Genomic DNA, 26,550 nt, shown 5'->3' on the forward strand with positions numbered 1-26,550 from the left:
GAGGGGCAGGACTCCCATAAGGGGCGGGACTCCTATAAGAGGCGTGGCCCGGAGTGCTCTAGGGAGGCGGGGCCGAGGGCTCCTTTCCGCAGTGGTAAGCTGCGTGCTTGCGCAGCACGCACGGCGGGGGTGGGGCTGGCGGCCGGCGGCGGTCGGGCGGCTGAGGCACCGGGCCTGGTCCCCCAGCACCATGGCCAAGACGGTGGCTTATTTCTACGACCCCGATGTGGGCAACTTCCACTACGGTAGGGCACAGGGTTGTGCGGAAAGAGAGGTTTTGCGGGAAGGGCTGCAAGTCTAGGGGTGGGAACTGATCAACTCTTTCCTTCCCTGCCCCCAGGAGCTGGGCACCCGATGAAGCCCCATCGCCTGGCATTGACTCATAGCCTAGTCCTGCATTATGGTCTCTATAAGAAGATGATCGTGAGTCCTGCCACTTCTGTGGGGGTTTGGGCCACCGACCTTAGGCTAGGTGGACTGCACATATCAGGTGCAACCTACCCCTAGAGAAGGGGCAGCAGGATATTCCCTATGTGCAGTGGTGGTGGTGGTACTGAGTGGAGGGTGTTCCCCGACTTAATGGAGACACATTTTTGACCTTAGGTGACGCTCCCTTTTAATTTGAGGACAGACCAGCCTCTGGCCTGGGGTTAGGGGGACCCTTTGAAGACAGTTTTGTTCCTTCTCGTTTTATTTCGTTTACGTGTTTGTGGATTGAATCCAGGGTTTCACACGTTAAATGAGTGTTTTGCCACTTAAATATGCCTCTAGTCCCTCTGTCTTGTAGAGTGGATAGCGGTGCAGAACTGAAGATGAGGGTTGGGAATATATTTTCTTTTGAGATTTCCCCATAATTCCTGCTCCTTCTCCTGTGTCCTTTACCTGAAAGGACAACTCTACATTTTGTGGTGTATATGTGTAGAGAATATTCTGGGAATTTACTTTTTTGTTTGTTTGTTTTTGTTTTTGAGACAGAGTTTCTCTGTGTGTAGCCCTGGCTGTCCTGAAACTCATTCTGTAGGCCAGGCTGGCCTCTGACTCAGAGATCCACTTGCCTCTGACTTCTGAGTGCTGGGATTAAAGGTGTGCAGCACCACTGCCTGGTGGGAATTTACTTTTTAATATAGGATGTATCTATATGGTTCTGCCCAACTCTCTATTTCCCATGTTATACAGGTACTGTTTCTCTCCAGCTTGGAATTTCTAGCTGTGAAATGGGACAATAGCAAGCCTGGCCCTTATGTACCGTGAAGATATTCAACAAGTAATCAGACACAGGAGTGGTTTGGGTGTAGAAAAGAGTGAGGTGGTATTAGTGCAAGTCTGTGAACCCCCTAAAATTATCTGTGTGTCCTTTTTATCCATTTTGTAGGAAAGAAAAAGCGTTGGCCAATATTCAAACCATTGTTTGTGTCTCCACCTCTACTCCCGCTAAGGATAATAAATCTTTGGTTTAGGACTTTGGATTTTAGTTAGATTGTCATACATGTCATAGATTTGATCCCATGGTGAAAAACCCCAAGAAAAGAATCTGAGTTTGAGAGAAGAGATGAGTTTAGAGGGACCCACGACTGGGAAAGCTAGGAACAGGCATGTGGGCCAGGAGAAGTGAGCTGGGAAGGGGGGAGAAACTGGGCTACAGGGAGGAAGGAGGTGAAGTGCTCTTCAGGGGTCTTGATAAAAGTTGCTTGCCCTGGGGCTAGGGAGATAGCTCAGTGGCTAAGAGCACTGGCTGCTCTTCTAAAGGACCAGGGGTTCAATTCCCAGCACCCACATGGCAGCTCACAGCTTTGTAGCTCTAGTTCCAGGGGATCTGATACCCTCACACAGACATACATGCAGGAAGAACACCAATGCATATAAAATAAAAATAAATAAATTTTTTAAAAAAAAGCTTGCCCAGAATAACATCTCTTCTTCACTCAGAGTTGTCGAAGAGTAACAAAGGATGGGGTAGGAAGATTGTTTTATGTGTTTTGGATAGTCTCCAGGGCTGGAATCATGGTGGAGTGGTCTCAGCCCAGGCACTGGTAGAGCACTGCCTGGGTTTGTTGTCAGGTGTTTCATCCAAACTAGACCTGTTGTCCCCTTCCCGGAATTGTGGAACCAGTAAGAAGACCACGTGTCAAATGAGCAGTGAAACAGACTTTTATTATTATTATTTGGGCCACAAATATAAGTGGGAGATAACGTTCTCAACTCGTAGGAACCAGGAGGTTATAGGTGTAGGGGTTAGAATGGTGGTTCAGCCTGCCTCCAAGCCTGGTGATCCGAGTGAGAACCCTGACAGCCACATGGTGAAAGGAGAGAATTGACATCTAAGTTATCCCTGACTTCACTGTGGCATTTGTACCTACCTACCCCACCCACCCACCTACATATACACACACACACACACACAAATAATATAATAAAGTTTTAATTAAGAATTTATAGATATAGAGTAAAAATGAGGTAAGAGAAATAGACTGATAAAAGGGATATTCATTTTTATTTTTCTGTCTGAGACTGGACAGAATATTTCTGGGAATTCAGGAACTCTTTTCTCTCTTTTTACCACTTTTTTTTTTTTCTTTCTAGTTGTTTCCATGGCAGTTGTCACCTATCATGGTATCATTCAGTGTTTAGGTGGGATTATAATTAAGTGAGGTCTTGTCATAGTTGGGCACTCTAGTAGCCCTCCTGGGCCTATCCTGTTTTGGCTAGCCCTCCCGAGAGAAACTTCTGCCCCACAGGTGTCCTGCTTTCAAAGATAAGATTAGGGCAGTGTGGAAATCCAGCTAGTACCTAGGCAGTGCTCAAAAGAACAACTTCCCTTTTGTCTCCATCCCCAGGTCTTCAAGCCTTACCAGGCCTCCCAGCATGACATGTGCCGCTTCCATTCGGAGGACTACATCGACTTCCTGCAGAGGGTCAGCCCCACCAACATGCAGGGTTTCACCAAGAGCCTGAATGCCTTCAATGTGGGTGACGACTGGTGAGGAAACACGGGGCTTTGTTGTCAAGCCAGAGGCCAGGCTCTTCAGTCAGGTCCCGTGGCAGCAGCGGAAGGAGCCTTCTGGTCAATGAAGTATCATTCACACCTTTAGTCGCTGGGCGGTGGGGTGGGCGGTGGCCGCTGGGCGGTGGTGGCGCACACCTTTAATCCCAGCACTCAAGAGGCAGAGAATGGTGGATCTCTGAGTTTGAGGACAGCCTGATCTAGGGAGTTAAGTTCCAAGACAGCCAGGGCTACACACAGAAACCTAACCCGAAAAACAAACAAGCAAACAAACAAGCAAAATACCTACTAATCATTTGCTCTGTCTAGGCCAGGCCCTGTGCTAGGTATGAGGGATACAAAGCCGAAGAAAAATGACAAAATTTTAACAGTATGCCTTTGCTAAGTAAGTCATGGTATTCGCCATAGGACTTATGTAGCTAGATGATTCTGCCAAGTGTGCACACTAACTTTAGGGCAGGGCTGTTCTTGGGTGAAATAATAGAGACTGAGCTGAGCTCTGGAGATGAGGGATGTGGTAGGAGAGACAGCAGGTGCTAGGGGACTGCTCTAGGTGGGATATGACTTACTTGGGGACTAGCAGAAAGTGAAGAGAACAGTGATCTGAATGGAGGCTAAGATGAGTGGGGCCTTTTTAAAGGATAAAGCCTGAGATGGCTCACATCTGTAATTCTGGCACTTAGGAGGCAGAGGCAAGAATGCTGCTAGTTGATTGATGACCCTATTTTTGTTTTGTATGTTTTTTAAAAGTAAACAGTTACATTGTAAATCAGTGATTTTTTTTAAAATTATTTATTTATTATGTATACAATATTCTGTCTGTATGCCTGAAGGTCAGAAGAGGGCGCCAGACCTCTTTACAGATGGTTGTGAGCCACCATGTGGTTGCTGGGAATTGAACTCAGGACCTTTGGAAGAGCAGGCAATGCTCTTAACCACTGAGCCATCTCTCCAGCCAGTGATTTTGTTTTTATAGTATATGAAAGTCATAAAGACCAGGGAATGAATGGCATGACTAGATTTTAATTAAACATTTTTTTTTGATGACTGGAATTGAATCCAGTCCTTTGTGCATGTTACTTGGGCAGTCTGCTGATAAGCTGCATCCCTAATCAGACCAGGTTAACACTGAGCTTGTATTGGAGGCAGAAGACTCAAGGGGCTCTAGAGAATGGGCACAAAATGATCAGTGAGCCATACACTCTAGGACGTGAATAAAAAATAATCAACATAACAGCTACAGAGTACTCAATACTGTTTGTTTTATCTTCTTATTTATTTATTTACCTGTGAGACAGGGAACTCACTATGTAGATCAGGCTGGCTTCAAACTGGCCTCTCTAGTTCTGTGATTAAAGGTGTACACTATCACACCAGATACTGTTGAAATTTTCCATTAAAATTTTCAACATTCTTGAAAGTAGAGTAGAAGAGTGAATCTGTGTACATTCTTTACCCAGGTTCCACACTTAGAAGTAAAGAACTGGTCTTTTTTTTTTTTTCCTGAAGAGATAGGCCTCATTATTTAGTAAATGCTGGCCTTGAACTTGAAGTCTTCCTACTTTAGCCTTCTAAGCTCTGGCACATTCTTCCATACCTGTGTAGTCTTAATTCACTTGTATCTTTATGTTACATGAATTTAAAGCAAATCCCAGATGCCATAAGTATTTTCATCATGTGTCTCTAAGTGATACTCTTGTTTCTCTGTGAAACAGTCCTGGCTCTCTTAGAACTCTATAGACCAGGCTGGCTGCGAACTCAGAGATCAACCTGACTCTGCCTCCCAAATGCTGTGTGTGTCTATGTGTGATGCATTTTATTTAAATCAGGATCCAAAGAAGAGCTACACATTCACTTGGTCTCTTGACATGTAATTTATGTCTTTCCCCTCTCCACTTTGAATTTATATTTTGAAGAATCGAGGTTGTTGATCCTCTGAGTTGTTTCCTATAAACCTATTTTATATTTATAAAATATATATTATATATTTATAAGCCCCTACCCTATTACGCATCATGCTGAGGGTTACACACACATTCAGTTAATTCTCATAGTAACACTGGATGTAATAGCCTATTTCCTGGTGTTGCCCCTAAGAAAAGGGAGGTCTGGGAAATTTGGTTGTTTAACTTGAGTCACCTAACTGTGGATGTGGTAGGATTCTGGTCCAGAGCCCAGGTTTTTTGTTTGTTTTGAGACAAAACCACGTGGCCCCAGGGTGGCCTTGAGTTTGTGATCCTGAAAAGCTGACTAAAACAGAATCTGCTACAGGCTCCTGAGTGCTAGAGTAAGTCTTCCTCCACCACGTCTGGCCCAGAGCCCAGGTTTGTAAGCCAGTTTCCTAATCTGTTTCACTGAAAGAGCCGAATGACAAGTAGCTGGGGCTGTAGGACAAAGGCCAGTTCCTTGTCGACTGCTGTGAGCTCCTTACCCCTGACCCCCACACCTGACTCCCACGTGTGGCAATGCTCATGGCTCTCCATTCAGCTGCTTCAAAGCCTCTCAGCCTTCACTTCCATGTGGTTCTTACTTTCCCTTCCTTTTCTTTGAAAAATCTTTTAAAAATTTTACTGTGTATGAATGTATATGTATGTGTATGTCACATGTGTGGGTACCTGTGGAGGTCAGAAGAGGCCATTGGATCCCAGAGGTGGAGTTCCCAGTTGGTTGTATGTCCCCTGATGTGGGTGCTGGCAGCTAGAACTAGAACTAGAGTAACTAGTGCCTTAACTGCTGAGTCACCATACACCATCTCCTTCTTTCTTCCTCCCTTTCTCTCCTTTCCCTCCCTCCCTCCCTCCCTCCCTCCCTCCCTCCCTCCCTCCCTCCCTCCCTTCTTTCCATTTGTTTTGGTTTTCAAGACAGGATCTTCTTAGGTAGCCCAGGCTATCACTGAACTGGTGGTCTTCATACCTCAGCCTCTCAGTGCTGGGATTCTGGGTGTGTGTCGTGGTGCCCGACTTCCCATGAAGCTTTTCTTGACAGCATTGGCCTACAGTTCTGTCCTATACACAGTGTGCTACTCATTTGGTGTTAGTGTCTTTCTTCTTCTTTTTTCTTTTCTTAATTGTTTCTGCTGCTTCTTCTGAGTTCACTTCCCAGATCTGAGAATGCAGAGTCAGCTCTGAAGCTGAAATGTTTTTGGGAAGTAAGGGAACACTCCCTTTGGGCATTTGTGATCCATCAGTGGTCCCATCAAATGTAAACTATAGCCATATTTATCTATACTCTGTGTTTCAGAGGATCATCCCCCCCATCCTTCTATTTTAAAATTAATTTCAAATTGCTTCCTGGCAGGATGGCTAAGCCTATCATGCCAGCTGAGAAGGCATAAGTAATCTAAAATTCATAGCTAAATTATATTTTGGGGAAGAAGCAAATCTTAAGTCTACAAGTCTCTCTTCTCACTTTATCCTTTACCTGTTTCTTCCGGTGTTTATCTTTTTTGGTTTTCTGAGACACGGTTTCTCTGTATAGCCCTGGATATCCTAGAACTAGCTCTATAGACCAGCCTGGCCTTGAACTCAGAGATTCATCTGCCTCTGCCTCCCACGTGCTGGAATTAAAGACATGTGCCACCATGCCCAGCCATGGTATTTATCTTTACATTTTTAAGGAATAAAATTACTGTTGCTAGTTCTCCTAATCTATATATTTAGATAATACCTACTATGTGCTAGGTACTGTTTTAAATGCTTTGCAGCCAGTCTCTCAATATCAACAACCTGTTATCAAGCAGGGCTTAGTATAGGCTTCTTTGTAAAGAAGAGGGTATCAGGGTACACCTGGTTAAACAGCTTGTCAGCCCGGCCTCACTGTCACTAACTACATGGGTGAATGTAGGTTGTCCGCCTTCTGAATCTGGCTTACAATCATACTTCTCTACTATATTATCTCTTATTGCTGTTTCTTCTTATCAATTTTAGATGTTGTCTAATAAGCCATTGGTGTGGAGTATTAGCATACCATCCTACTACGTTCCCCCTCTCTCTCAGTTCGTGATGCAGTAATATCACAGTTTATATTATTGATGTATTTATTTACTTGGAAATTTAGTTTTTCATTTACTTATTTATTTTTGAAGGAGTAGTACATGTGTCAGAGGACAGCCTATAGGAGTAGATCTCCATATGGGTTCTACAGATTAAATTCTGGTTGTCAGGCTTTGTGGCAGCCCCCCCCCCCCCCAATCTGCTGGGCCGTCTTGATGCTTCCTTATTTGTACGCTTGCTTGTTTATTTACATAGAGACAGAGCCTCTGGAGCCGAGGTTGTTTAGCCAAGGATGACCTGAACTCTGCTCCTCCTTTGCCTACATCAGCATGTTAGGATTATAGGTGTGAACCTCTACCTCTTGCCTCAGCTTTTTTTTTTTTTTAAAGACAGGATCTCACCTTGTAGCCTTGACTGGCCTGGCATTCCCTATATAGACAGTCTGGCCTCTGATCTGAATGCTGGGATTAAAGATGTCTATCACCACACCCAGCCTTCACATTTTAAAATTTATCAGTATTCTATGGTTACATTACTATTATTATTATTGTTTTGGTTTTTCTCCCCCACCCCCAATCCCCAAGACAGGGTTTCTATGTGTAGCCCTGATTGTCCTGGAACTCACTCTGTAGTCCAGGCTGGCCTCAAACTCAGAGATCTGCCTGCTTTTGTCTCTTGAATGCTGGGACTAAAGGTGTGTGCCGCCACCACCCAGCTATGCTTACATTATTATAATTAAGATTCCAAGTAGTACTACTATTTAATTTATTTTCCTGTATATATTTTTGTTTTTTCTAGAATTGATAATTATCTAATCATATTTTCTTACATGGTCAGTGTGTAGACTGCACTGGATTTTGGAGACCTAAGGCTTGGGATTTATTTATTTAGTGTGACCCTTGGGATTGGTTGTGTGTGTGCTTTGCGTCTGTGTTAAAAATTTAAGTTTGAGCTGGGCGGTGGTGGCACACGCCTTTAATCCCAGCATTTGGGAAGTAGAGGCAGGCAGATCTCTGTGAGAGGCCAGCCTGTCCTACAGAGCGCGTTCCAGGACAGGTTCTAAAGCTACAGAGAAACCCTGTCTTGAAAAACGGGGATTGAAAGCATGTATGCGCCACCACCACCCAGCGCCACCTCAGTGTTTTAAAACAAGATCTCTCACTGGCCTGGAACTTGCTAAATAGTCTGGACTGACTAGACAGTAACCCCTTAGGTCTGCCTCTCAGAGCTGGGATTAGAAGCGTAAGCCACCAAATTTGACCTTTTTCTATGGGTTCTTAAGATCTACTCCTCCTGCTTGTAACCCAAGCACTTCAACTGACCAAGCTGTCTTCCCAGTACTGAATATTTCCTTTACTCTACAAATGTGGTCAATCCCTTCTCTCACCTTAGCCCCAAGCAACTATTGATCTCATCTCTATCCACGTATTCGTTGTTTCTAGAATGTTATGTAAGTGAAAATGTACAGTATGTGGGTGGAAATCCATATAGGTGATTTGTGGCTTATTGTGCTAACAGTGAGCTAAAGGCTTTCATTAGTTTTCTCATTATTAATGGTTCACGCCAATGGGAATTCAGTTCTTTCTTTAAAATGTGTAACCACAAGGAATATTGTTGCACATTGTTCAAGTGTGGTACACACAGACACCTCCTATGATGAATAACCTCTTTTAGCTCAGCTTATTCACATTTTCTTGTGTACCCAAGAACCTGTTTGCTTTGCTTCCCAGGTAGGATACAAACTCCCTGGCAGTGAACATTTTTATGATTTCTGTACCATGCTTTGTATGAGGCTTGGCACAAGATTTGGTCCAAATATCTTTGTTGAATAAATCTGAAGATGGCTCAGGTGTGGAGGAGGAGAGGGGAGCTGCTAGAGGGTGGTGATGGAGTTTGGGTGGAGAAGGAGGTGTAATTCTACTTTCTTTCCTACAGTCCAGTGTTTCCCGGGCTCTTCGAGTTCTGCTCCCGTTACACAGGCGCATCTCTGCAAGGAGCGACACAGCTGAACAACAAGGTGACATAGTGATGTAGCCCCAGTCTGTAGTCCTGGTCCCATTTCCTGTGGGTCTCCTCCAGATTCAGGACTGTTTATAGGCTTGACACGGAACCTGGCTTCGGGGGTGGGCAGGAAGAAGACTGAGTGGGTATTTGTCTTTCAGATCTGTGATATTGCCATCAACTGGGCTGGTGGTCTACACCATGCCAAGAAGTTTGAGGTAAGGCTGCAGTGGGAAGACTGGCTGCCAGAGGTTAGGTGGTCAGAATGACAGGGTTGGGGTAGCTGAGTAGAAGAATTGTTCTTCTGCCTATAAATCCATCTCCCACAGGCCTCCGGCTTCTGCTACGTCAATGACATTGTAATTGGCATCCTGGAGCTGCTCAAGTAAGTGCTCCAGGAGGAGAGGGGAGACTGGAGACTTGGAAGTCCCTAGGCCTTGGCCCCACCCTGACCGCCTTCCTCACCGGCTTCTCAAGTCTGTGATGCTTTTCTCAGGGGGCTTCTTCAGCGCCACAGTTTGTCCCTGCTGCCTGCTCACTTGTCAGTCCCCTTTGTCCCTTTCCTTCCCTGTCTCTAGCCCGAGGATGAAGGCCTAGGCTTTCGGGAGAAAACTTGGTGGGATGGGGTTTCAAGTGACTTGGCCAGAAGCAGACTCTAAATATTTCCCAAGCTTGTATTGGGGAGGAGAAGATGGGGAATTCACCTCTTCTCCAGATCGTGGCTTTATCATCACACCAGGTACCACCCTCGGGTGCTCTACATTGATATCGATATCCACCATGGTGATGGGGTTCAGGAAGCCTTCTACCTCACTGACCGGGTCATGACTGTGTCATTCCACAAATATGGAAATTACTTCTTTCCTGGAACAGGTAGGATCCCTGCAACTTGTGTATTCCTTAGCTCTTTGTGTGTTTTGTTTTGAGACAGGGTCTTGCTCCGTAGCCCAGGCTAGCCTTGAACTCCCAATCCTCTTAATCAGCTTCCTGAATGATGGGATTATTTTGTCCTCTCCTCAGAGAAGCCTTTCTGATCACTCCATTAAATTAAATAAACAGGTACCTCGCCCTGTCTCTTTTTCTCACTGCTAGTTACATTTATTATAATTTTTTGTTCTTTCTCTTAGTCACTATTCTATTGCTGTGAAACCACAGCTAAGGCAACTCTTATGAAAGAAAGCATTTACAAGGGGGCTGGCTTTCAGTTCAGAGTTTAGTCTGTTATCATCATGGTGGGGAGCATGGCAGCATGTGGGCAGGCTCTGCGCAGGAGTTGAGAGCTACATCCTGATTCATAGGCAGGGACACTCTGGGCTCGGCTTGGATTTTTGGAACCTCAAAGCCTACCCCAGGTGACACTTTCTCAAACAGGGCCACACTTCCTAACCCTTCTCCAGCAGTGCCACTCCCTGATGACTAAGCATTCAAATATGCTAAGGGGGTGGGGGTCGGGGGTCATTCTCATTCAAACCATCACGTCCTTCTTCCTTATCACATACCTCAAAAGTTGAGCTTGGTGGAATTTCATTAGGTCTGTTCATCATTATACTCTTAGGCCTCGCATACATCTTAGCACACAGTAGTTCTGAGAAATATTCATTGAAATGAGTGAGATGGCATATGCCTGTTTTCCTAGTAGGCAGGCTTGGGAGGCTAAGGTGGGAGGGTTGCCTTAAGTTGAAGCTACACTATGTCTCTCTCTCTCTCTCTCTCTCTCTCTCTCTCTCTCTCTCTCTCTCACACACACACACACACACACACACACACACAGAGAGAGAGAGAGAGAGAGGAGGGGGGGGGACTGGAGAGATGACTCAGCTGTTAAGAGCATTTACTGCCCTTGCAGAGAACCCAGGTTCTGTTCTCAGCACCCACGTGACAGCTCACAACTGTCCGTAACTCCCAGTTCCAGGAGATCTGATGCCCTCTTATGACCTCTGTGGCTACCAGGCAGGAAAACACACACCTGTAATCTTAGCAATCAGCAAGCTGAGCCGGGGAGTGAGAGTTCGAAGGTAGCCTGAGCAATACAGGAAGTTCCTGGGCAGTCTGAGTTGTATAGCTGTTGACCCGGTATCAAATGAATGCAAGTTGCTGGAGCCTTAAGAGAGCATGTGGTGGGGGCAGGAAGGAACAGCTGTGTCGTGAAAACTACCTTGCATGACTACTGTACCCACTTTTCTATAGGTGACATGTATGAAGTTGGAGCAGAGAGTGGCCGCTACTATTGTCTCAATGTGCCCTTACGGGACGGCATTGATGACCAGAGTAAGTACTGCTGGCCTCTTCACGCTCACTTTCCCCCGTGTTTTCTCTTTCAATTAACCTCTTCTACCTAGTGTTGTCTATTGTTGGGCCAGGTGTCCTTAAGGATGAATGGCCTTCAGAGGGACCACGAACCCCTGGAATTTGTATGCATATAGTATGTGTTTGTGCATTTTTATTTATTTGTTAATTTTTCTGGGAAGAAGGTTGTTAGTGTTCAAACTCAGCAGTTTGTGATTCCTTCCAGAAGTTCAGAACCAGAGTTTGGTTCTGTGGGTTGCCACTTTCCTGGGCTACATGCTCTCTCAACCCCCTTTTTCCTTTTGTTCCCTGTCTCCCCATCCCCTTGGGGTGCCAGGTTGCCCACCTTTGGCCCTCTCCCAGGTTACAAGCACCTTTTCCAGCCAGTCATCAGCCAGGTGGTGGACTTCTACCAACCCACATGCATCGTGCTTCAGGTAATGCTGTTAGCACCTCCCTAAGAGGCCTTGCCTGGGCTTGAGGAAAGAGTTCTGGGAAGAATAAGTCCTTCAAACTGGTGAGGGAAGGACTGATCGCTCATGTTACTGTAGCCATCTGGGTTTCTTCTTTGTGCAGTGTGGAGCTGACTCCCTGGGCTGTGACCGATTAGGATGTTTCAATCTCAGCATACGAGGCCATGGGTGAGAACTGCTTTCCTTCTTGTTCTTGTTGTTGGTATTTAAAGTTGCATTTCATCATCATCATCATCTTCTTCATCATCATTATTTGTGTATGTGTGCATCCTTGACCAGTCTTTGAACTTGTGATCCTTCTGTTTTAGCCTCCCAAATTCTAGGATTACCAGCTCTGGTCACCACACCTAGCTTGGGAATTTACCATAGACAGTATGCTTTGGGAAGGGTTTTCTAAAAAGGTGAAATGGGAGTGGAGACCTGGAGATTAAGAAGGAATGATCTCTGAACGGAGAACAGAGAATCGTGCCCTACGCAATGAAAAGGGCCAGGAGTAGAAAGCCCAAAGACCGAAAAAGAGCTGCAGTCTTTTTTTTTTTTTTTTTTGGTTTTTCGAGACAGGGTTTCTCTGCGGCCTTGGAGCCTGTCCTGGAACTAGCTCTATAGACCAGGCTGGTCTCGAACTCACAGAGATCCGCCTGCCTCTGCTGGGATTAAAGGCGTGCACCACCAACGCCCGGCCAGAGCTGCAGTCTTGATGAAGAAGAAATAAAACCAGTGAGGCCAGAACACAGTGAGGTGCTGAAAGCTGGCCAGGTTGAGAGTACATAGCTATTAGACCATGGATGATACAAAGCCGTGGAAGGGTTTTAAACAGGGAAGTGACATGGGCCAGTGAATTTGAAAGTGGTTGATTATTCTGACTGCTAAATGAAGAAAGGTTTGGGGTGGGAGTCAGAGCATAGGATGGGTAGTGGAAAGCCAGTTGCGAAGCCATTAACATTGTTTGGGCAGGGGAAGTAGTGGAGAGAAGTTGAGGATTTGAAGATGTACGCTGAAGATTAGAACAGTCAGTCTAGCTGGGACACTGATGAGAGTAGTTGAATAGCAGGTTGGGTGCCAGGGAGAATATTAAGCAAGACAGAGTGAGGGTGTGCTTTATTTTAAAGTATTTATTGAGATACAGAATATTAAATATACTGTTTTTAAAGAATTTTGCTTATTCATTCATATGTGTGTGTTCATGTGTGAGCACAGGAAGTAGGTAGTATTGGATCTCCTGGAGCTAGAGTTACAGTGATTGTGAGCTGCCCAGTGTATGTGCTGGAAATTGAAACTCTGGTCTTCAGGAAGAACAGTAAACACACTTAACTGCTGTGTCAACTCTCCAGTCCCTAGAGTACCCTAATCTTGAACAAAATCTAATCTTGAGGCAGGAAGGCATTGGGTGGGGACTGGGTGAATAGCACACTCAGTAAAAGTGCTTGCTACACAAGCATAGAGACTTGAATTTGATCCCCAGAACCCATGTAAGAATAGCATGCATTTATGATTCATAATCTCAGTCCTGGTAAGGTAGAGACAAGAAGATTCCTAGGGCTTGGTGACCAGTTATCTTAGCCTAATTGGGAAGTTTCAGGCCAAAAACTAAAAACTAAAAGATAAATAAAAAATAAAAAGAGGTGGATGGTACCTTTAGAACAACACTTGATATCTTCTGGCCGCTCTGTACATATGCACACACATGCAGACATCAACACACATGAAGATTCATACACATCTACACAAGCAGTCACACACAAAGAATGCCACTGTGAGTTCTACTGCCCAGAACAACATAGAGAACGTTTAGTAGCCAGTCTCTTTGCCCGGCATTCAAGTGATACCTGGGGTCACATGTCTTGGATTCACCCAGTCCTCTTATTGCTTCTGACAGGGAATGTGTTGAATATGTCAAGAGCTTCAATATCCCTCTCCTCGTGTTGGGTGGTGGTGGCTACACTGTCCGAAACGTTGCCCGGTGCTGGTGAGTCCTCCGTTCTCTTTCTCCTTTGTGGTTCACTAGGGACTCTTAAGAAATTGGAGGGATGGTCCTTGCAGCCCACATGGTTAGCCCAACCCCCTCTGCTTGCTGGTTTCAGGACATATGAAACATCTCTGCTAGTAGAAGAGGCCATTAGTGAGGAACTTCCCTATAGTGGTAAGGTCTACCTCATGGTGTCCCTTCCCCATTCTCACCAGTCCCCAGAATGACCTTGTTTGAAGGCAGATGGGAAATGGTGTGTTCTGGGAGCTCTGCAGACTAAACCCCTGGGCTCAGAGCAGAGCAAATAACTTGTGTACCTGGGGACCAGGATGGGAAAAGATGGGAATGTTGTGGGACTCGCCTTTTTGTATCTCAGCTGTACTACTTCATCCCCTCTCCCAATCCCTTCCCATCTCTAAGAATACTTCGAGTACTTTGCCCCGGACTTCACGCTCCATCCAGACGTCAGCACCCGCATCGAGAATCAGAACTCACGCCAGGTTAGCAGCTTGGAGAAGCTGGAGAAGCGATGAGAAGAGGACTCGAGAGGTCGGGGAGGTGGGAAATAGAAGAAAGCAAGAGAAGGAAGTCCTGGCTGTCACTGTCACACTTACCATTGTGGGGAAGCCCAGGATAAAGTAGGGACAGTTATCAACTGGGATCTGAACTTGAAATACTTCTTAAAACCAGGATGTTCAGGGTAGAAGGCAGAGAGAAGGGTGTGTACTCTGGGAATTCGGGAGCTGCTGACTTTTCTTTCCTTTCAACTAGTATCTGGACCAGATCCGCCAGACAATCTTTGAAAACTTGAAGATGCTAAACCATGCGCCTAGTGTTCAGATTCATGATGTCCCCGCAGACCTCCTGACGTACGACAGGACTGATGAGGCTGATGCCGAAGAGAGAGGTCCTGAGGAGAACTACAGCAGGTCTGGGCCAGGGGCTTGAGGGTCTGCAGAGGAGGCTTCTGAGTGGGAAAGAATGGGAAGACACTGGTTCATCTGGCCCAGGCTTATTGTCTCCTTTAGGCTTCAAGTTTTCTACATTTTTTGACACTTTCAATAACAAAACAACATATTTATTTAAAGTATTATAAACAGCATCAAAATGTTTTTACACAGTCCCAGACTCATTCCACGAAAGTAACCATTATTAGTGGTTTGACTTACGTCTTATTTGATAGATCATTTTCTGTAGATTATAGGAATAAATACTTCTACATGTACATGCATACATTCAGAATTTTATTTATGTAGTTATTTTCTTTTTCCTTGATGTCTTGTGTAGATCAGACTGACCTTGAAATCGGAGATCCTTTGCATGGGCCCCCATAACTAGTTCTTTCTTGGTGTTTTTGAGATTGGGTTTGACTGTCATAGCACAAGCTGGCCTTGAGTTCATGAAAGTTTTCTGCCTTAGTTTCCTAAATTCTGGGTTAAAGGCAGGCACCACCCAACCCAGTTTATACATTTTTTGTGAATATAAATAAGGATATTCACAATATGTTGCCCTGACTTACACTTGCCTGTTTTCTTTTCTTTTAAAAAGATTTTTTTCCAGGGCTGGAATGACTTGGTGGTTAAGAGCACTGGCCGCTCTTCCAGAGGACCCAGGTTCAATTCCCAGCACATACCTGGCAATTCTCAACTCTCTGTAATTCCAGTTCCAGGGGATCTGACACCCATGGCAAAATACCAATGCACATAAAATTTAAAAAAAATTTTTTTTTCCATGTCAGTATATATAGATCAGTGTTTTCTCCATTGTATCAACATTGTGTGGGGATAGCATAATGTAATCAATTACCACTCGTGGGTATTTACATTATTCCCTATCCTACTTCACCCCCTTTTTTGTGGCTATTAAAGTAGTAAAGGATGTGACCCTGAATCCCCTTAGATAATACATCTTTGCATGCTTGTTTTAGTGGGTCTGATTTTCAGAATTGTTGATGTTAAAAGGTCATAGGTAGTAAAACCTTTTATATTTGCTGCCAAATTGAAAACTTCCAAAAAGTCTTCAGTGGTTTAGTTACATTCGTTTTTTTCTTTTTAACCTTTTATTTATTTTTAGATTTATTTATTTTACTTTATATGTGTGGTGTTTCACCTGTATCTGTTTATATGCACCATTGTGTACCTGGTGCCTGCTAAGGTCAGAAGAGGGTGTCAGATCCCCTGGAACTGGAGTTAAGGGTGGTTGTGCTGCCATGGGGTGCTGGGAAGAGAACCGAGGTCATTTGCAATGGCAGCAAGTGCCATCTCGTCAGCTCCCTGTTTATAGTCTCGCCAGCACTTCACTCGGTCCTTCTGAGCGCTGAACCAGACGGGTCACTGCCCACATCATTCTGTTTTATAGGGTTCTTAGATTTATTTGTTCAGCTGTCTTCTTCCGGTTTGAGAATTGTATTGAGTGAGGTGTGTGTAAATATGTAAATAATCTTTATCTTTCTTAGGTCTATGTTGAAATATTTGTAGCTAGAATGAAATAGGGAGGGAAAGATTAGTATTGATTTTTTTTTTCTGTTTGTTAATCCTTGAAGAAATTTTTGGAAAATGAAGAACAAGGACAGCAGAACCCAGAAGGGCCTAGAGACATTGAGAGAGAGAGAGAGACAGAGAGAGAAAGAGAGAGAGAGACAGACAGACAGACAGACAGACAAGGGCAGACAGAGATACAGAGATTTGGTGGGAAACAGATCTCCTTACAGATATTACTGATATTTGGCTCTGCTACAGATTGGATGACTTCGCAGTTCCTTCTAGAATCTACTTTTGGGTCATAGAATTCTGGCCTTCATCTCTCTCCTGGACTTGGTCTTTCCTGCTTTGGCCCTTGGACTTCCCCAGCTGCCCTCCCCCATGGGTAACCCCTTCTTCCCTGGCTTGGGTGAGGAATTATTGAACATCTGGCTCAGACTCCTTCCGATGATCATCTCCTTGCATCTTCTGGTCTCTCAAGCCTGACTTTCAGAAATTGATTTCCACTGTCTTAGCTGGTTTGTCCATAGTGTTTCTGAGTTCTCCCTTCTGTCTAGGTTTGCCTTTTCTTCTGTAGTCACATGCTCACATCTGGTTCTTGTCTCTGCACTGCTGGCAGGAACTTCTGTTTCTGAGCCTTGCCTCACTGTCAGGCTACCTGCTGCCATAGCTCCAGCTAACACATGACTTGCAGAGTGGCCACAATGAGTTGCTACCTTTGCAGAGGTCTCGGTTCAACATTAAGTACTTCATGGTGTCATTCTGTTGCCATCAGACAACCCTAAGAGGTGGCTTTTATCCTCAGATGACTAGAGGAAGAACCCAAGGCTCAGAGATTAAGTAACTAGGGTTCTGCCGCTAATATCAGGACCCAATCCTAAGTTTTAGAGGTGATAGAGATGGGCTTACTGAGTAGACACGACCTTGTCTGCCTTAGTTCCTTAGCTTCTCTTTAGTGACCTTCTCAATTCTCTCTTTCAAAGAATAGTGTTTCAGGGGCTGGAGAGATGGCTCAGAGGTTAAGAGCATTGCCTGCTCTTCCAAAGGTCCTGAGTTCAATTCCCAGCAACCACATGGTGGCTCACAACCATCTGTAATGGGGTCTGGTGCCCTCTTCTGGCCTGCTGGCATACACACAGACAGAATATTGTATACATAATATATATATATATATATATATATATATATATATATATATATTTAAAAAGAATAGTGTTTCAAAAAGAAGGAAGCCTGTATTGAGTGCTTACTGAATCCTGTGTTGCTATCACTTCCTTCTTACGGGAGTGTTCGCCTTTGCTCATACCTTTCCCTTTGTCCAGTCTTCCCCTCACAGCTTTCCCTGTGTCAATCTTCCCCTCACAGCTTTCCCTGTGTCAATCTTCCCCTCACAGCTTTCCCTGTGTCAGTCTTCCCCTCACAGCTTTCCCTGTGTCAATCTTCCCCTCACACCTTTCCCTGTGTCAGTCTTCCCCTCACAACACCTTTCCCTGTGTCAGTCTTTGCTCATACCTTTTCCTGTGATAGTCTACCCTCAAACCTTTCCGTCTTCAAACAGCTTGAAAACATCCTGCACACAGATCCCTTAGCTCATCTTCTGAAACTACTTTTGTCTGCCCGCATAACCCCCAATAGTCCTGGTCTCCTTGTCCTTCTGGAATGGCTCAGTTTCCTTGGATATTGTGATTTCTGTACTTGTCTTTTTGTGGCTTAATGCAACCTTCCTGAGATCTGTGCCCAGCCAGTTTCTTCACGGAAGTCAGGTATTTCATGCTCAGAACAGTTTCTCTTTGCAACTGCAGGTGAAATGTCATCCTCTTATTCATCAGACTCAGTCATGTAGAACACGACACATTTGAAATTATTGTATTCATTCGTTTGCTTTGGTATTGCTAGTTTCATGAGGTAAGCTTTGAGACACTGTGTGGAAACCTTATCTGGCTGATTCTCTGCTGTTTTGCTAAAGTCTACAGCAGTACCTAGCACACAGAAGTCTCCATGTATTGGATACATGGATTGCAGTAAGTCCCTGCCAGCAAAAGGAGAGGAACTGGCTTTGGAGAGGACTAACGGAGAATTGGCTCTGAGAAGAGTGCTGGGAGGAGTCTGGAACTTGGAAGAGTGGGTTTCTAATCTCTTGTCCCTTGCTTTGCAGGCCAGAGGCACCCAATGAATTCTATGACGGAGACCATGACAATGACAAGGAGAGCGATGTGGAGATTTAAGAGCAGCACGGATGCTGTGTCCCCAGGAATTCCTTTTCATCTCTTGGATGGGAAGGAAAGTATGCTCCCCCCCCCCCCCCCAAGTCCTGAACTGGGTACCTCCAAGGCTTTTACTAACTCTGGTGAAGGGTTTGGAAACCACATGTGGTTCTAGAATCATTTACCCCTTTTCCTCAAACTATCATAGCCTGTTGATGGTCCCCATTGGGGATGAGACAGGAGCACAGATCTCTGAACATTATGGATAATGAGCCGTAGAGGCTGTTCCCCATCCCCTCTGGCCCTGCATTTGTTCCCTCCCTGCTTCCAACTCAGAGGCTTTTAGAGATGAAATTTTGACAGTGCTAAGGTCACCTCTGACTTCCTCCTGGGTTCCTCTGCTGCAGTTTTTGCTTCCATGGTAGGTGAACAGTGAGGGGGAGGAGGGCCTGTCTCTCTGAGCCCTTAGCTGCAGACGGAGTGCAGTGGCAAGTAGGGGAGGCTGTGAAGATGTCCTGTTCTAACTGCCTTTATGTCCGTTTTACCAGTTTTTAATCCAATAAACCAATTGGTATTTTTTTGTACCTTTCTGGGAATTTTAATTCTTGTTAGCTACCTATGTATGATGGGAAAGGGAACTAGAGATGATGATGTGTATAATAAAATCATTAACATTCATTCAGCACTTTGTTAGGCCCTGTGTGTGTATTCTCCATGGATCATTTTACTCAAGTGAGGAATTAATAGAACATTGCTGCTGAAGAGCTATATTGACCCGGGCAGATCACTGGCCTGAGAAGGTGTAAAAGATGGCTCTAGTTATGTGAGCAAGCGTGTTTGAGATGAGAGTGTTAGGTGGTAAAGAGGTCCCGAGATAAGCACAGTAAACGCTCAGCTGTGCTGCATGTGGGAAGCTGCAGCTGACGGAGACACAGGGCTGGGTCTCACATGCACTACAAACACAGACCCGTTTCCGGAAGACTACAGTTGGGCATGGTAAATGTGGGCGTTGACAGTGGTACAAGAAAAGAGTGTTAGATGGGCCACTCTTGCTGTCCTTTCATTCTGGCTTAGGAGTAAGTAGCATTAGAATTCTCCTGGACAGCCTGCAGTGAGGGCTGCATACCTCTGTGCACTTCTCCAGCAGTTGGAAGACTGAAAACACATGGGAGATGAAGGCCGTATTTCAGAGACAGCAAAGTTAGGAGCACTGGAGGCTCCTGTCCTCAGGAATATACACTTGAAATCCTTTTCTTTAGACTTCAGGGTTATTTAGTCCTCCCTATAGACCCCGTGCCAGGTGGATGTAGCCAGGAGAATGGATGGAGTTGCTGAGAGAGATCATGCAAAGACCACACCCAGAGCACTCATGCAGGCACATTTGGTTTAGCCTGCGGGGAATCTTGGTTAAATATGGTGTGGCTGTTTGTCAATTTTCTATCAATTATGAGTAACTTCAACTCCCAGAATCCCAATTTCTTAAATGGTGATACCAGTAGAGTCTATCATGAAATCGCGAGGATTCAGTGAGGAAAGATACGTCGTGTTTAACATATAGCCTGGCCTGTAGCATGTGCCAGGTATATAGTAACTACTTAATTGCTGTCTAGGCTATTGACAATAATTAGTCTACATAAGAAACAACTAGAAAGCTAATGTAGGATTCAGAGCTGGGTAATCTAACTCCATAGCTGGTCTAGATTGGTGCTTGCTTGAATCAGTTCTTGGCACATAGTTTTCTATATCAAGTAACTCATTTTTACCTTATTTTTTAATGCACTACTGCCCAGGCATCATATACATACAAACTGCATTATCCCACAAAACCTAGCATTTAATTTTCAACCAAAATTACAGTGTTTCTACGATAAGATTCTTGGTTCAGACAATAAAATTCTGGATGGGGTCTGAGGTGGTCTAGCTTTAAGCCACGTGGGCTCTGCGTGGGAGCCTAAAGGCCTCCTGTTCCATCCGCCAGGGGGCAGTATGGCCCGCTGCCGCCTGGAAGAGAACACCGCCCCCTCTCCGTCCCTCCTCCCCCCCCCCCCACGTGGGTCCGAATGGTTAGGCCCGCCGGGCAGGTAGCGCTTCCGCGACGTCCCTCCACCCCCCTCCCTTCCCCCATTGGTAGGGGCTGCGGGTCCGGGCGGAAGTGGGGCAGGGGGGGAGGGAGCGAGGCGTCACCGTTGTATATTCATGAGGCGCGCGCAGCCCAGCATGTAAATGAGGCGGGGCGCGGCGGCCGGCTAAGAAGGCTGCTGGGCGGCGGCGGTGGTTGCTGGCTCGGGGTAGCCCGGCGCGAGTGGCGTAGACCAGGGGTCACTGGCCGGCGCTAACCGGGACATGGAGCCGTCCGGCGGGGGCCTGGGGCCCGGCCGCGGGACCCGGGACAAGAAGAAGGGTCGGAGCCCGGATGAGCTGCCTGCGACGGGCGGCGACGGCGGCAAACCCAAGAAATTTGTGAGTGTCCCTCCCACCCTGTTCCTCAGCCTGGCGGGGTGGCCGCCCTCTGAACTCGGGCGACCCTCGCTGCCCTCCGGGGGCGTCTGCCTGTGGCTGGGGAGCCGCCCCCGCGCCTCTCTTCCTGGTTTCGCTGGGTCCTGGGCTTCGCGGTCCCACATTCTCCCCCTCCGGGACTTCGGGAAGCCCGGGAGTCCCACCTGGCCCTCGCCGCGGCCACCTTGGAGCTTCCCTCGCTCTTAAGTCCGCAGGCTTTGCGCTCCCGCCCCCGTGGCCCCGCGGGCTCTCAGCCCCACTTCCTTTCTTCTGCCTCTGGTACCCCCACACGTTCTTTTATTTTTTTTTTAATTTCTTTTCATTTTTCTCCCCCCCCCCCCCTCCCGTAAGCTGTTCTGGGTCAATTTTTTCTTTTCTCCCATACCCCGTTTGGGGCATTCTCTTTCTTCTGAAAGGTCATTTCTTTCCTCACTAGTGATCCCTTTCACCTGCTAACTTTCCTTCTGCCCTGTCCCCTTCCAGGGCTCTCAGCTTGGTGTCACCTGGTAATGCTTCCCCTCAGGAATGTTACCAGACTTGAGTCTTGTCTCCCGCCTCCTTTGGTCGTTTGTCCTTGTGATTACGGACGTGGGTTCCTGCCCAGGTCCTGTGGTCATTGGGGCATGGCAGTAATTGATTTCCCAGTATTTTCCTATCCACGAAACCTGTTTCTTTTTGCCCTGTTGCTCATCACTTAAGAAGGTTAGAACTTTTCTCACTATACTATGCCCTTCATGACCCGAGCTGGTGACTAACCTCCCTCTTGAGCAAGTTAGACTTCAAGTCCAATAGTTTGTGAGTAATTTGCTTTTTATACCTTTTAAAAATAATAACTATCTCAACTCACCGTTCGCCGTCTTCTGGGCCCCTAAGTTCCGGATATCTCTTTTCCTACCTGTAGGAGAATTCATCTTTCCATAGGTGCCGATTATTAAGCCCAGTCGGAGGAACTCTCCATGTTCATGTAACGCGATATTTTGCTACCTGTTGCCTTTCCTAACTAAATCCTCTACTCTCTCCAGGGAGCTGCTTGCCTCTTACTGTAAAAGCTTTGAAAGATACTGAGCAGTCAAAAAGGGGAGTTTCTGCTCAGGTGTTTGCCAGTAGTTAACTAGATACTTAGTTTGCTCTTCCAGGTGGCGTTAGTATTCTCTCTGACCAACTAAGGGGCTGGTAACTCTCACCTCCTGTTTTCTTTCCCGCACTCCCCACCCCCTCGGCATCCCCATCCAAGGCCACAGGTTTGGGAAGTAAACTGAAATAGTGCTGGAAGTGGGCAGAAACTGTTCTGTGACCTGGAGAGTTGGGAGCACACTCAACTGAGTTAAAGGAGTGACTGACTCATCTCTTCCTAGTTCTAGCAAGACCAGGTGCTCCTGTTCTGTCTTTTTCCCTGTCTCATATAGCGTGTCAGTAACCGTTGGATCCAGCAAATACCTTTGTAGAAACAGGATCCTCGGTGCCCAGAGCAGTATAGCTGTAGGTTCTTTCCTTAAAGATAGGAATTGACCCTCCAGTTTGAGAACTTTCTTTCCAAAATGTAAGTTTTAGGGCCAGGGTTCCTCCTATTTCCGTATCTTTTTGTTTTGATTTCGTTACCACGGATACTGTTGACCTTCTCTAATCCAAACTCTAGCTATTCTTGCTGATTTGTACTGACCTCTATGACTTGTTACTGTTCCCCCCCCCCAAGTTTTATGTGTACTTTTTATTCTAACACCGTGTTTTCATAAGTGGGTGAAATCTACTTAAGTGTGTGGTACTGTAAGGTGAGAAATCCCAGGAAACTCCTTTCACCTGTTTTTTGGCAGCCACAGAGTCTTGTGTTCACCACAGTGGATTTGGCCCAGAGTTGTTGATATTTGCTTTACAGAGGGTGGAGCTGAACCTAGTTCTCTTTTACTGAGTAGGTTCTGGTTTTAACCCTTACGTTACTGAATTTTAACAACTGGGTATTGCAAGTAGTGAGAATTGGAAGGTTTCCAGGAAAGCAGGCCACTTCCTTTCCTAATTGCTGAATACAATTTACCTTAAGGCATCAGGATATTCTTTTTCTTTTTGCTCTTTATGAGAACTATGAAAACGAGGGACAGGGAGTATTGCAATCCACTTCTCTTTGTCTCTGTACATGTAAGTATGTGTGAGTGGGTGGAGTGGGCGAGATCGCTGGGGTGCTCTTGTCACCCGGGGCTCAGTTTTCTCGAACTACTGGCTAAAACCAAACCAAACTCAGCTATTTCGCCTACTCCACCTTTCCTGAAGTGTGATATTCGCCAGAAGCCCCATTCTGAATGTGCTATATAAACCCTCTGGCTTAGACTAAGTGTGCTCGAAGGTTTGCAATTGAGTGGTTACAGTCCCTCAGGCTGCTGCTACAGACCTTCCTGGCAGGTGGTTTGAATTTGAAGGATGGCAGTTCAGATCTTTCTGGCTCCTGCAGATTCTAGGTACAGATAAGCTGGTGAGAAAGCAGAGTTCATAAATTGCCTGGGATCTGCTCTTTACCCTCTGAGGCACCTGTGTAGAGAGCAGCAGATCCTAGCTGAAGGAGTGGACAGGCAGCGTCTTTGAAAGGCTTGGCTGCTGTAGACTTTGAAGGGAGGGACCAGACTGCCTGGTTTTCCCCTTGGTTCCCGATGAGTCTGTCTTCTGGACCATGAGCACTTCCCTTCTACAACCTTATTCCAGTTCCTTTCAGAATCCTTTCAAAGGAAGGAAGATAAAAATTCCGAGTGAGCAGAGTGTTTCTGACTTTACAGTGGGGATGAATGTGGGTGTCAAATACACTCATTTCTGAAATGTATGTAAGGAGAGGCAGTACAACCAGGGTGTCAGAAGGCTGTAGGGCGTCCCTGCATTTAGTAGATTACATGTCTTCTCATACACTTGAGAAATTAAGACATTCTAAGAACAGTGATTCCCAATTCAATGAGTAGCACAAGTTCGAAAATCCATGAGTTGGTAAATGTTCCCGTACTCAAAAAAAAAAAAAAAAGAGAGAGAAAACACACACACACACACACATACAACTGAAAAGGATCTTTTAAAAAGATATATTTGTTTTTATTTTATGTGTGTGAGTGTTTTGCCTGTTTGTGTGAATGTGCACCATGTATACGTTTGATGCTTAAGGAGATCTGAGGATGGTGTTGGGTCCCTGGAACTAGAGTTACAGACGGTTGTGAACTGCCATGTAGGTACTGGAAACTGAAACTAGGTCCTCTACAAGAGCAACAAGTGCTCTTAATCACAGAGCCATCTCTAACCATCAAGAAAATTTTATGTACTGTAAATTGTTTGTTATAAAACCTCAGGAGTAGCAGTATTCGATGAGAAACAGTATGACTCTGATAAGCATGTGGACCAAAACAGACCTATTGTATATTCTGTGTGATAATCTTTTGTTAGCCTTATTGGCTGCACTGTAGTTTATACATGTATTGCCAAGTTATTCTAGGAGAGAATTCTATCTTCAGGGAATGTAATAGAGACCCAAAAGACACAGTTGTATATCACATGTGATTTAGAAGAACAGGTTAAAGTCAAATTTATTAACAGGAAATATGAGACATGGTAGAGAAACAATATGAAAGTGGTTCCTTCTACTCAGTGTTTGTTGAACACACTCATAGTTACAAAAACCATTCTCATTTTGAAACTAATTTATATTGAATTTTTTCTTTTTTTGGCTGAGCCTTCTGTTTTCAATCACTTGTTTCTCAGTAATAGGGACACTAGTGCTCTTAGCAAAGCAGCTAGTTGTTTGCCTGTTACTGTTAGATGAACTTTTCTATAGCCAGCTGCTTGTTGCCTGCTTTTATCCTTTCGGTGCTCTTCTGGTGGCTGGTTTGAGTATAGCCAAGGTTTTAAGGCAACCAGGCAGTTAGACCAAAATTTCTAAGCAGCCCAAGCAGGTTGGTCTCTGATGCCAAGGCTAGCCTGGTCTATGTAGTAAATTTCAGGACAGCCAGGGCGACATAGAAACTCTGTTTTAGGGGTGGGGTGGGGGCTGGAGGGCATATTAAACTTTATGGAAGCCAAAATTGAAAAGTAAAAAAATATTGTAGTCACTATGCAAACCTTATTGGTCTTAATATTTGTCTTTTTCCACAGTAAACCTTTTATGTCTTTAAAAAGGAGATGATTCTAAAACCTGGTTTTGTTTTTGTTTTTGTTTTCTTGCTGAGATGGCCCAGAGGGTAAAAGCATTTGCTGCTAAGTCTGAAGATGTGTTTGAACTCCAGGACCCACATGGTGGAAGGAAAGAACTGGCACTTCCACGCGGGCAACCATTCTTGAATACACACACACCCCAAACGAACAAGCAAGTGTTAAAAGAATATAAAAAAAACTTTAGCGCCAAAAGAGTTTCACATTTCATCAAGTCCAGTTAATCAGTCACTTCTTGCAATTGTGCGCTGGCAGCATCAAGGGGCTGAAAAGTAGAAGGTTGGTAAATAAACAGAAGGGGAAAAGAAATTTTGGTTCCTTTGTTTTCTTTAATAAATACTAGCATAGGAGTGGACTTAAAGGGAAGTTGCAAGAGTGAAAAGAAGCTAGTTATCTGTTGCTTGGCTCTGTGACAATTAGGGAGTGCCATTTGCCTTTTAAACACTATATATAATGGAGGACAGAATAGACAGAATATAATTGTAATGGAACTGAATTTAAAGAAGCATAGCTCAATATCTCCTACCATATGAAGACCCTGGAACCTAACACTCAGACTAAATTGGACTGGATTGGAGACCCTTGTCAGCTCTTGGTAGAACCATCCTGAAATGTTGACGTTCTAGTGTGCATGTGGTGTGTCCTCGGTGTGGCTGTTACTCTTGAGGCCCTGATGATGCATCCTTACCTTCAGTGTGGCTGTCACTCTCCCCTGATGATGTGTCCTTATCCGTTCTTTGTCTTCCTTGAAGAATCTGTTTAAGGTTTTGCTTGTTAATTTTTTTTCTTTGAGCTTAGGTACAAGTCTTTGAAATACATGTGTTTTGCACATATTTTATTCTTATTTAACCATTTAACTTTCTTTTAAGATTTATTTATGTGCATTGGTGTTTGTCTTGCATGTATACTTGTGTGAGGGCATCAGGTTGCTGGAACTGGAATTACAGACAGTTGTGAACTGCCTTGTGGGTGCTGGGTATTGAACTTGGGTCCTCTGGAAAAGCAGCCAGTGCTCTAAACCACTGAGCCATCTCTCCAGCATCCCCCCCCCCATTTAAATTTCTTAATAGTATATTTGGAAAAAAAAGGGGGGTGTGTGAGTGTTTTATTTTGAAGAAGTCCCCTTCTCCCCACTTCTGCTCTTTGTATTATTTCAACATTTTTGCTAAAAGCACTGTCACTTATATTTTCTTTTCAATGTTGGTTTTGGATTGAAATTCTCACCTGTAGGTAAGATGCGTCATTTCTGAAACTTTTAGGATCAGGGACCTATGAGAGTCCATCCCCCCCCCCCCAAATACATTTCAATAGTGCTAACTTTAGTTTTCCTGTGCTCAGTGTACTATATACAGGTTGTATAACGTTAGCCCTACAATGAATAAATATTAGTGAATGTTTAGAATTTTTACATGAGGATGATTAATTCCAGGATAAAGAGTAATTATAACTGTGGCAGTAATAACAGTTGGAATGAATGCCTC

The 26,550-nt window shown here is 45.0% G+C and overlaps 2 protein-coding genes across 3 annotated transcripts in view; both read left to right on the top strand.

The window, feature by feature from the left end:
• The first annotated feature begins 96 nt into the window (after positions 1-96).
• Hdac3 (histone deacetylase 3) lies at positions 97-19,085 on the top strand. The gene is made up of 15 exons (XM_041660583.1): positions 97-245; positions 341-423; positions 2,835-2,977; positions 8,929-9,010; positions 9,156-9,212; positions 9,324-9,379; positions 9,734-9,867; positions 11,182-11,262; positions 11,644-11,717; positions 11,857-11,921; positions 13,630-13,719; positions 13,835-13,893; positions 14,140-14,219; positions 14,491-14,648; positions 18,355-19,085. Exons 1-15 carry the CDS (start codon positions 191-193, stop codon positions 18,422-18,424), a joined length of 1,287 nt encoding a protein of 428 aa, XP_041516517.1. The 5' UTR covers positions 97-190; the 3' UTR covers positions 18,425-19,085.
• A 1,530-nt stretch (positions 19,086-20,615) lies between these two features.
• The window catches only part of Diaph1 (diaphanous related formin 1), a 106,294-nt gene continuing 100,359 nt past the window's right edge, over positions 20,616-26,550 (top strand). For both annotated transcript variants that reach the window (XM_041659848.1, XM_041659850.1), the window contains exon 1: positions 20,616-20,863. In XM_041659848.1, coding sequence (XP_041515782.1) covers positions 20,747-20,863 — 117 coding nt within the window. In that variant the 5' untranslated portion in view covers positions 20,616-20,746. The remainder of the gene's footprint in view (positions 20,864-26,550) is intronic.

This window comes from Microtus oregoni, unplaced genomic scaffold (genome assembly GCF_018167655.1).
Source record: "Microtus oregoni isolate MIOR12 unplaced genomic scaffold, Mior012 000011F_ref0000422, whole genome shotgun sequence".
Taxonomy (NCBI): domain Eukaryota; kingdom Metazoa; phylum Chordata; class Mammalia; order Rodentia; family Cricetidae; genus Microtus; species Microtus oregoni.

Coding starts and splice junctions, on each gene's coding strand:
- Hdac3 (XM_041660583.1), top strand. CDS start 191: ATGGCCAAGACGGTGGCTTATTTCTACGACCCCGATGTGGGCAACTTC. Junction 2,978..8,928: donor TTCAATGTGGGTGACGACTG/GTGAGGAAACAC, acceptor TCTTTCCTACAG/TCCAGTGTTTCCCGGGCTCT. Junction 11,922..13,629: donor CTCAGCATACGAGGCCATGG/GTGAGAACTGCT, acceptor TGCTTCTGACAG/GGAATGTGTTGAATATGTCA.